General features: G+C 44.3%; 1 protein-coding gene across 1 annotated transcript in view; it reads left to right on the top strand.

The window, feature by feature from the left end:
* Positions 1-6,245: 6,245 nt before the first annotated feature.
* The window catches only part of UBASH3A (ubiquitin associated and SH3 domain containing A), a 30,593-nt gene continuing 25,239 nt past the window's right edge, over positions 6,246-11,599 (top strand). Inside the window, exons 1-2 of the mRNA XM_066598581.1 lie at positions 6,246-6,373; positions 8,477-8,530. Of these exons, the coding sequence (XP_066454678.1) occupies positions 6,267-6,373; positions 8,477-8,530 (161 nt within the window). The 5' untranslated portion in view covers positions 6,246-6,266. The remainder of the gene's footprint in view (positions 6,374-8,476; positions 8,531-11,599) is intronic.

The raw sequence follows: 11,599 nt of genomic DNA, 5'->3' as shown, positions 1-11,599 counted from the left end.
ATGTCTAGGAGGATCAGCAGACAAAACAAGGGTCAGCCTGCAGCATCTCAGTATACATTAGCAGAACTGTTTTCAGGTAACCAATTCTCCCCACTAGTCCAAATAGAGCAGTCACCCCACAATCCCGATAATGGGGACACCTCAAGCTCCGGTCAGAACATTGACCCACCAGCCACGCATCAAATCTCTGACGTTTCCTCATCAGACTCTACACTCCTTACTCACATCAAGAAACTGTTCCGAGAAGAACTCCAGGCAGCAGTTCATGACATCTCCAGACAAATCAACGACTTAGGTCACTGAACTAACGATCTTGAACACAAGACCGATGACATTGATGCGCTAGACCATGAAAGAGCAAGATGGGATGACTACGCCGAAAGAGTGGAAGCTCTCGAACTAAAATGCGAGGACCTTGAAAACCAGAGCAGGAGAGCTAACATACGTATTCGAGGCCTCCCAGAATCTATCATCAACCTAAAAGAGGCCGCTACGAACCTGTTCTCCGCTCTTCTCCCCCAAGTAGCGTATGAATTTCTCCATATAGATAGAATACATTGTGCCCTTCCAAGACCGACGAACACCGACCTTCCAAGAGACACAATTCTAAAGCTACTTTACTCTGAGATGCGAGACCAACTTCTAATGGCGGCCCGCAACTTGGACTCATTGCCGGGGCCCCCCCCCCTCAGTCCAAATATTTGCTGACATTGCTCCATCCACCCTCGCTAAAAGACGAGCTCTGAGACACGTAACCTTGGCCCTGCAGCAAGCGAATATAAGATACCGCTGGAACTTTCCATTCGCTCTGTTGGTCTGCATCAACCAAAGATCGTTCTCGATAAGAAATTTAGAAGAAGGAAAGCGTATGTTAGAAGAAGAACACATCCCCTACATGAGTGAACCGAGCAGATCCCCCAGACAACAGCGACCGACGCGCTTCTGGACAACGGCGGGGAACCCCCGTCGTAGAATGAACACAGCTGAAAACCGAGTCCAGAACACCTGAGACAGATATGTATTGCCCAAGTTGTAGTGTTTATTAATCTCGACGGAGTTGGGCTCTCCCAGGCCTCCCCTTAGGGGGCCTGGGACAGTTCAAGTCCCTTTCGACTATTCTGCAATATTTACTGGACATTATCTACTGAAAGGTGAACTCTCTTGAGACATACATGGACAGACCTATGCAGAGCCGCACAGTGATGGTAAAGAAGGCAATGTCTCCAAGATTATGCGATTTGTTCTAAACCCACAAATGTTTTGCCCGCTTGGGGCCCTGCAGCATTTAACTCTCATACTGTCGACCTCCACCGTAATGGTTGAGGAGGCACAGATTTAACATCACCACAAGACCTGCATGGGCTCCACGCGGCTAAATACAACGGTATTTAGACATAGTTCCCTCCGGATTTCTAAGGATAAAGCAATCCATTGAACTAAATTGACTTGTTTAGTTGTTTCTGTTAAGGTTTAAGACAAATTCTCGCACTGGGATGGGGCGGAGAAACTTGTCGCCCAATCCTTACCAGACTTTGAGTGTCCCCTTTTGACAAACCTAAGGAAACACTCTGTTTGGGATATCCTGAGTTTTGAGACCCAACACTGTTTGACACCTTGATATTTGTTTTACTTGCTATCTCTACAATGTTACATTCCGTACTGAAACCTATTTCCACACATCGCCTGCCTAATGCTCACCACCATATAAATCTCCAAAAGCCTCGGCTACACCTCAGAATTACTCAGCCTCTTCCACCTTCCCCAATATGGCCACCATATTCTCACACAACGTTAAAGGATTTAATTCCCCACTTAAGAAAAAGAAAGCATTTACGCAATACCTTAAAATTAAGCCCGATATCATTTGCCTTCAAGAAACCCACTTTTCCTCCTCCTCTGCCCCTAGTTATCTACACCCCCAATAGGCAAGGACTTTTTCGTCAGTAGCAACCAAAAAACATCAGGGAGTCATGATTCTTCTACATAACTCCTTCCCCCTAGTAATAGACAAAACGGAATCAGACCCTATGGGTAGATTCGTCATACTATATGGCACGCTCCGGGAGCATAAAATAGTCCTAGTGAACTCATACGCCCCCGTTAATAACCCTTACAAACTATTCACCCAAATCTCCAGAAAACTAAAAGAGTTACCTAATGCCCCTATATATTGGATAGGAGACCTCAATATGGTTCTTTCCCCTGCCCTGGACCACTCCTCTCAAAGCCTAGATAAATTAGGCTCCTCGCAAAAGACTTTGATAACTGCTACATTGAAAGATCTAGCACTAGCAGATAGCTGGAGGGACAGTCCATGGCATGAGTAGGCTATACTTTTTTCTCAGCTCCGCACAAATCCTACTCATGCATCGATTGGGCCCTGGTTTCAACTCACTTACTTCCCATACTCGCCCAGTCAAGACACATCCCATGCGCCTGGTCAGATCATGACATTGTCATCACTCACTTTATAAACTCTACCCCGCAACCTCTGCCTAGGAGATGGAGACTCAATGAATCTATACTAAAAGACCCCATAACCTTCGCACAAACATCAGAAAAATTGGTGGAATTTTTGGCAACAAACAACAACACTTCAAAACCAGTTTGGGTATGGCTGGCTCATAAAGCCTACATGAGAGGCCAAATCTCCAGAATTGCTTCCATCAAAAAGAAGGAAAAAACACAAGCTCTACAAGCACTAGAAAGACGCCTTGCCTTGCTAGAAATAGCCAACCAACAACGTCCCAATATAGCTTTGACTAAAAATATCCGGGACACTAAGCTACAAATCGACCTTCTATATACAACCCAGGCAGAAAAGGCCCTTCAATGGACTCAATCAGTTTACTTCAAACTAGCCAATAAACCTGATAAATTACTTGCTGCCCGCCTCAGAACGAAAGAAAAAATTAACATAGTCCACACCATTAAAGCACAAAACGGATCATGCACTGCAAACCCCGACAAAATAGCTCTCACTTTCCTTGACTTCTACAATAAACTATATAAATACAAACCCCAAAAATCTCCCTCTGCCCCCCAAGACTTTCTAAATAACTTAACACTCCCACAGCTTTCAGAACATCAAAACGACCACCTCAATCAACACATCTCTGTAGAAGAGGTGGAAGAGACCATCAAGCTTTTGAAACCAGGCAAAGCCCCAGGCCCGGACGGCCTAACGGCCCTGTACTATAAAAGATGCATTATCTCCCTTTCACAGCGCTTAACACGTTTCTATAAAGACATTTTACTAGGAAAGACAGTCCCCGATGAATTCCTAAAAGCCCATATAAAAGTTATCCCTAAGCCTAATAAAGACCACACCTCTCCCAAAAATTACAGGCCTATTTCACTTCTAAATATAGACTATAAGATCCTGACCAGCATTCTAGCAAAACGACTAAACACCCTTCTCCCCTCACTGATCCACAAAGATCAGGTGGGCTTTATCCCCTCCCGACAGGCACCAGACAATATTAGAAAAGTCCTCAACCTCATGCACATATCAAACATCCACAAAGCTCCACAACTAACCCTAGCCTTAGACATCGAAAAAGCCTTCGATAGTTTATCATGGGACTACCTATTCAAAGTCCTAAAGAAGCCAGGTATCCAGGGGAACTTCATTACAGCATTGCACGCCCTATACTCAACCCCCTCCACAGAACTAAAACTTCCCACCTCAACAGTAAATAAAATATTGGTCCAGACGGGAACAAGACAGAGCTGCCCCTTATCCCCAGCCCTCTTTGCCCTAGAGATGGAGCCCCTTGCCAAATCATCAGAAAGAACCCAAACATAGCTGGGGTGATAACAGGAGACAAAGAATACAAAGCTACCCTATTCGCAGATGACATCCTGCTCACTCTAACTAAACCCCTCACCTCACTACCAAATCTAACAAAAATCTTAGACTCCTTTGCTGAAGTCTCAGGATTGGCAGTGAATATGGACAAAACTGAAGCCTTATTCCATAACATTCCTCCACATTCACAAAAACTCATAGAACTAAATTTCAGATTTAAAGCATGCCCTCATTACATCACATACCTTGGTATTAAACTCACTCCCAATCTAGACACCTTATACAAAAATAACTACCCCCCCCCCCCCCCATTGTTCGCGGAGTTAAAAGCAGATCTAAAGAAATGGAACCATCCCACCATTTCATGGATAGGACGTATTAACTATTAAAATGAACGTCCTGCCCCGTCTACTCTATTACTCTATCTGTTCAGATATCTACCCATAGGAATCCCCCTAAAAATCTTCAGGAAATGCAGAAGGCCATATTTCAATTCATTTGGAGAAATAAATGACCTAGAATCAAACAGAAAGTAATGCACTACCATAAAAGAATCGGAGGCTTATCAGTACCCAACCTGAAAAAATATTTCCTAGCAGCCCAACTGTCACAAATCCCCCCATGTTCGCTGGCACAAGGAGAGCCCTGTGGGTAGATGTGGAGGCCACCCTTTTGGCTCCGATAGACCTGGGCACTATCTTTTGGGATAAAGACTGGAAACCTACAGACATGCATTACTTAGCCCCACTAACCAACCACTAGTTTTGTGATCTGGAGAAAAACAGATTTAAATATGCCATGATGTCACCTATCTCGCAACTACTACCGGTGATCCCTAACCAAGCCTTTCCTCTCAGCTTGCAAGAACAAAACTACCAGTGGTGGCAATCCAAACACATTACGACCATCTATCACTTCATGCCTTGCGGTGAACTACCATCCATGCAACAGCTGATAGACAAATATTCAATCCCAGAAAACCTATGGTTCGAGTTAAGGCAAATATATAGCTTCCTACGCTCTCTGCTAAGTACTACTAGCCCCCCAACCACCCATACTCCCTTCGAGGGAGCCTGCTTATGGTCTCCACTCCAACCAGGCATAATATCCACACTTTAGCCTCCATAAACAAACCCCCCACAGAATCCAAACTCCCCTTCATGCAGCGCTGGGAATCAGATCTTGGCATTTCCCTACCGCGGGGGCAACATTGCTGCACCTTCATTGCAAAGGGTAGCCATCAAATAACTTTAGCAGAAACCGCTGTAAAAATCCTTCACAGAACATACTTCCCACAACGATCCACAAATATTCCCCTTCTACCTCCCCAAATTGTTTTAGGCGATGTAATAATCTAGGTACAATATCTCATGCATGGTGGACTTGCCCCATAGTGGCCGCACTCTGGAGAAGAATAGCCAACCTCATATCCAGAGTGTTAGGAAAGATGTTTCCCCTCACTCCATCTGTATGCCTCCTGGCCGACAAACCCATGGGCTATAACAACCAACAACATAAGCTGTCGCAACAGATTTGTATGGCGACCAAAATCTACCTTGCATCCCAATAGCTGAAACCAGCCCTCTATATAGAACCAATCATGGCAAGAACATCAAGAATGATGCTATATGAAGAATTGTCGGCCATGAGGGAGGATAATATGGACTTATTCCTTAAGACCTGGAGACCCTGGGCTGAATCACTAGAAATACCAGGTTTAACCAGGCCCCTTAATGCATAGGGGGTCAAATCGATAAAAGAACAAATAGAGAATAATAACTTTGAGAGTGGGAGGGGGTGGAGAGGGGGGAGGGACATGGGGGGGGGGGGGGGAGAAAGGGAAAAAAAGGGGGACAAGGAAGGCACTATATAACACACGATAGTGGGGTAAGAGGAAACATAGGAGAAAAAGAATACGAGCATACAGGCCAGTTTATTAAATTCACAAAGACTATTGTGGAACCTTACTTTACACAACATGTTATACCACTGTTAACTGTTTAATATTCCTAAGGCACTCCCTGCGTGGGGATTCAAAAAAGCATGACTTGTTTCTATTTTGAAAATTCAATAAAATACTTTTGGAACTAAAAATGAATGACCCGTTAGTATGCCCAAACAGTAACTTTCCCCCCAGAAAACTTAAGTAAAACTAGTAGAAAGGAGCAAAACACAGTTATGATCAGGACTGGTGGGGTCACTGGCCGCCCATATTACAGGAGGATACATGTGTTTATAAAGATATTAGTATAGATATTAGTATATGTAATGCTATGACAAGCCGGGCTACTACCACTATGGAACCGTAAAGGGAGAGGTGGAGGATATATGTATTCATAGTGTGAGATCGTTGCTGGGGAATATGTGATCTTATCACCTACATCAGAGAGTGAGGCTTGCAGGAGATCACTCCTCCTCTGTCACTGCACAGGATGTCACATACCTCCTGTGCAAAATGGCTTGTGCTGCTGCTCCGCTCTATAGCAAAATTCGGAGCCGAACTAAGGCGGAGGCCACAACCGTAGAGATTCTTCTGTGCCAAGGATTCCCAGAGCACCAAGTGTAAGTATAACCTAGAATCAGGAAAAGACATAACAGCTACCAGAACCTGATGGTAGCAGAGGCTTCAGAAATCACCCCCTCCACCCCCTGGTATATCCGCTGCTAGATGGAGGATTGTTTAGCTCTGTTGAGCATGTACAGTATGCTATATGTGTGTGTGTTATGTCAATGCCGTCAGACAGTATAGAAAGTTAGTTGAAAGTTTGCCTGCATAGTGAGATCTATAACCAGTAGAAAGAGGGAGATTGTGATCCACACTGTATAGAGCTCTAGTGAGACCACAGCAGGAATACTATGTTCAGTTCTAGAGACCTCAACTACAGAAAGACATTGATAAGATATAACGAGTCAAAGACGGGTACAGAAATGCTGGAAGGTCTCAAGAACAAAACATTTTTGTTGTTGTTTCAGGTGCCTTTTCAGAATAAACTATTGTGGGCACCTGAGGAATTATACTACTTCTGGCCATTATATGCCTTGTATTCTGCATTTATCTCCACTTTTCCCCTCTGCAGGCACAGCATCGCCAACTGAGCTGCTGCAATGTGTATGGAGCTGTCAGCTTCTTGCTCCATACACAGTGACAGCGGGGCAAATAACAGCTGGATGGTGGGGGTCTAGAGCGGTGGGCCCCCACTGATTAACTGTTGATTACCTATCGTGGGGATCATGATAGGTCATCAATAGTTCAGACCCCGACAACCCCTTTAAATAATGTTCAGGAGGGAAATGCTTTTGATTAGAAACTAGACACAAGAAGAAAAGGCCACAATCTAAGGTTAGTTGGAGGAGAATCAAATACTATGTTAGAAAATAACATTATTTTACTGAAAGAGTAGCAGAGGCTTGGAACAAACGTTCAGCAGACGTGGTTGGAAGATCAGCAATAATTGAACGGTAAACATATGTGGGATGAATATATGTCTATGGCCCACTGTACACGGGCGGAAATTCGTGGCGCGATTTCCCGCAGAATTTCCGCCTGTGCTCGCCTGCATAGGGTTGCATTACAATATGCAATCCTATGCAGACGCCCGTGATTTGTCCGTGTGAAAACACACGTGGAAAAATCGTGAGACCCGCACAAAAATGTCACTCCTGACGAGCCGGTTCGGCTCTGCGCATCCGCCGGCTGGGCGGCAGCCGGCACATCACAGAGAGTAGAAGACGCAGAATAATGTGAGCCGCACTGCTCACTGCAGGGGCATGGGTCGGATTCTGCTGCGAGAATTCTTGCAGCGGCATCCGACCCAGCCGTCTGCAGGCGGTCTATCCTAAGAGAGAAATAAAAAAGAATAGAATTAAGACCGGCCTCACACGGGCATATTTGCATGTGCAATATACAGAGAATAGAATCCATTGATTTCAATGGGTTCATTCACATTTTAATATTTTGTGCACGTATTTTTGTCGCACAAAAAAAAAATAGAGCATTCTCTATTTTTCTGCATATTTATGCACCAAAGGTACTTGTAGATGTCAATGGGGGAGTGCGCAAATGCATGCTCAATAAGGAAGGATGTTTGTGAAACACTGCGTAATTCCACTGGAAATATGAACACATCTGGAACTCACAAAGACTAATTAGCAATTTCAATTGATGTTTCTTCGTCTGCCACACGCAAATGAATATGTCTTGTGAGCGCAAAAACTACAGCAAAATACGCTGATGCGCACTCAAGGAAGCATCGTTCATTTCGCAAAAGCGCAGTGCTCAGACAAGCGCAAATTTACTCATGCTCGTGTGAAGCCGGCCTTGCAGGAAAGATAAGATGGACTATATAAGATAAGATGGACTATATACTTTTTCCCTGTTTCTATACATATAAGTACACTGCATGTAACTGGTTGTAAACAGAAATTTAGAAAGAATCACACACCCCAGTCATTGGAGTCTTGGTCCGCCACCTACTCTGCCTACCCTAAATCCCAGATTTAAAGGGATGTCTGATCACAATGTAATTATATTCAGTGATGTCAGTAATGGGGCGGGGCTGTGACAACCTCTCAGACATGACAGAGGCAGGTTGTCATCAGGGATAGATAGAATAGATGTTACTCCATAGCTGGGTGTCATGGATCTCTGATCATAATGTCTTTCAGGTACAAGGCCCTGGCTGCTACAGGGTGGAGTTCTGTCCAGGCTGCAACTCTATGGTGAGTGGAATGAAGGCTCGACCTCTGAGGTTCTATGTCTTCTGTGGTCTGCAGGGTTTTGTGCACACGACTCCACGCTGGCACTCTCACATACGGTTCATGTATGCAAGAAACGTACATGAAAATCTGGTTTATTTTTAAGCGTACGTTTACATTGTCCAGTGACAGAAAATGGTAGAGGAGAATTCGTCATTACCACTGTGAGGTGTTAGATAAAGGTTCATCATCATCTTCACCACTGTCCATTCATAGATCCAGTTTGTGGAGAGTTCTTCTTCATCATCATCATCATCATAATCACTACTACTGTTCAGTTATAGAACCTTATAGAGCAGGGGTCCCCAAATCCAGTCCTCAGGGACCACCAACAGGTTATGTTTTCAGGATCTCCTATGGTAAGAACACCTGTGACAATGTCTGAGGCACTGACAATAATTACAACACCTGTGCAACACTAAGGAAATCCTGAAAACATGACCTGTTGGCAGTCCGAGAGGACTGGAGTTGGGGAACACTGTTATAGAGTAGGTTTTATTATCACCATTGTCCAGTGAGAGAACCTATTAGAGAAAGGTTAATCAGAGTCACCATTCATAACACCTGGTAGAGGGGGGTTCTTCATCACTGCTTACCAGTTGTAGAACCTGATAGAGAAAGATTCATCACTGTCTGGTTATAGAAAATAGAGTTAGTAATCGAACCTGGAAGAGGAGAGTTCATCATCATCATCATCATCATCATCATCATCATCATCATCATCACCACCACCACTGTCCACTGATAGAACCTGGTTGAGGAGAGTTTATCATTGTCACAAGTGTCCTGTGAGAGAACCTAGTAGAGGAGGGTTCATCATAGTTACCACTGCGCAATGGTAGAACCTGGTTGAGGGGGTCTCATTATATTCACCACTGTCTAGTTATGGAACCTGATAGAGGAGGTCACCAGTGATAGAATATGGTTGCGGGGGGTTTCATCATCACCACTCTTCAGTGACCTGGCAACAGATTTCAGGAGCCGGATTTCTCATGGAACATGTTGTCTTAAGACTTTACTGTTGGCATATTTTGTATTTCAGCCGCACTTCAGTAGCGGTGAGCGATTCCAGCGACCTGATTGGTTGTTGGGTACACCCGCCCCTTTGGAGATGTGCACGAGTGGGCGGCCCATTAAATAAGCAGCAGCAGCGCCGTAGGAGGGTCGGCAACTAACCCCAACCCTAAACCTAACCCTAACCCTAAACGTAACCCTAAACCCAAACCCTAAGCCTAACCTTAAACCTAACCTTAAACCCTAACCCTAAACCCAAACCCTAACCCTAACCCTAAACCTAACCCCCCGCGGGTCTCGTGAAGTAGCACTCGTGCAGATCTCCAAAGGGGTGTGTGTACCCAACAACCAATGAGGTCGCTGGAATCGCTCACCGCTACCGAAGTGCGGGTGTAATATAATATATGCTTACTGTTGATGTGCTGAATTACTTCTTATTCTCATTCTGCTGTTTTTTGGGATTGTAACGGAAACAACTTGGAAAAACATGTTATGAAAAATCTACTATTTATGCCTTTTATGGAGATTCATACATGTTCTTTTAACCATAAAAGAATTTGGATTGTTAATGTAGCAAGATAAAATACAACTCTCATGAGAAGACCCATGTCAGGAGACTCAACATTGACCCTCTACAGAAGTCTTGAGGTTGTTTTAGTCCAGAGGACCTGAGTTTGGCCCAGTTCACAGATCCTGACGTTAACTTCACCTGTGATAAACTGATAGGTCAAGGTGGATTGAATAGCAGGAATAAAGTAGAGACAAAGGCAGCTTAAACTGCAAAGAACAATCATTACTGAACATGGCCATAATAGAGAGGTTGGCTACCAGGGAAATTACAGTCAATTAGTCACAACTAACGAGAGGCATTTAACTTAATGAATAGCTGCACTTTCAACTATCAATGTCTGAGATATGTCAAAAGTATTGATCAGTGGAGGTCCCACTGCTGAGACTCCTGTTGATTGCTAGAACAAGAGGGCTGCATCGCTCACCCAAGTACTTTGTGGCAACTGAAGATGGCCCACATAGAGGTCTATGGAAAGAGCTATAAGCAGCGAAGAGCCAAAAAGCAGCAAAGACAGTCGATGGGGCACAGCGCTTGAGTGAGTGCTGCAAGCCCCTCATTCTAGTGATCAGCAGGGGTCTCAGCAGCAGGAACCCTATTTATCAATACTTTTGACATGTTAAAAGTTAGTGAAAAGTGCAGCTACTCTTTAAATATTGCACAACATTGTCCCTGTCTCTTGCGCCTCCTTGAGGTAATCTGCCCTGTCCTTGTGAAATTTAGAGAAAGAGGGTGAAATAGGACACAAGGGATTCAAGAACTGTATTGTGGACAGCATTTTAACCCACAGGCAAAGACTGTTATAGCTGACAAGGTTTAGTAACAGAACTCAACAAAAGTAACTAAATGGAAGAGCATAATACTGGAAAGCAGAGGCGCAACTTGACGATTCTGGGCCCCAATGCAAAATCTGTAACAGGGCCCCCAACCATAATGCTTTATTCATACTACTGAGCATACTATATGGAGAAGATGGGCCTTATGGGCCCCCTAAAGGTCCTGTACCCGGGAGCAACCACATCCCCTGCATCGCCTATAGTTACGCCCCTGCTGGAAAGCAATGAAGAAAGGCCTCAGAGGAAAGTGAGCTTGGGTCTCTCTACCCGGTATATCACCGGTACAGGGAACCTGTGCACATAGGCCCAATGACATGGCTTACCAGGATGTAGTTGACCATAGGACCACTCATTGGATGGTGCACATTGCGCAAAATGGATGTACAAGCAGCAAAGTCTCTCCAGTTTGCTTATACGGTAGTGCCTTGGCATACGAGTGTAATTCGTTCTGTGACGGAGCTCTTAACCCAAAACACTTGTATGTCAAATCACTTTTTCCCATTAAAGTGAATTGAAACGCCATTAATGCGTTCCGGATTAATAACGTTTCAATTCATTTCAATGGGGAAACTAGCTACACTACATGTAAAAAAACCAAACATCAATACTCACCTA

The sequence above is a fragment of the Eleutherodactylus coqui genome, chromosome 4 (genome assembly GCF_035609145.1).
Source record: "Eleutherodactylus coqui strain aEleCoq1 chromosome 4, aEleCoq1.hap1, whole genome shotgun sequence".
Classification (NCBI taxonomy): Eukaryota; Metazoa; Chordata; class Amphibia; order Anura; family Eleutherodactylidae; genus Eleutherodactylus; species Eleutherodactylus coqui.
The sequence above is the reverse complement of the archived record's forward strand: the minus strand, read 5'-3'. Positions and strand labels throughout refer to the sequence as shown.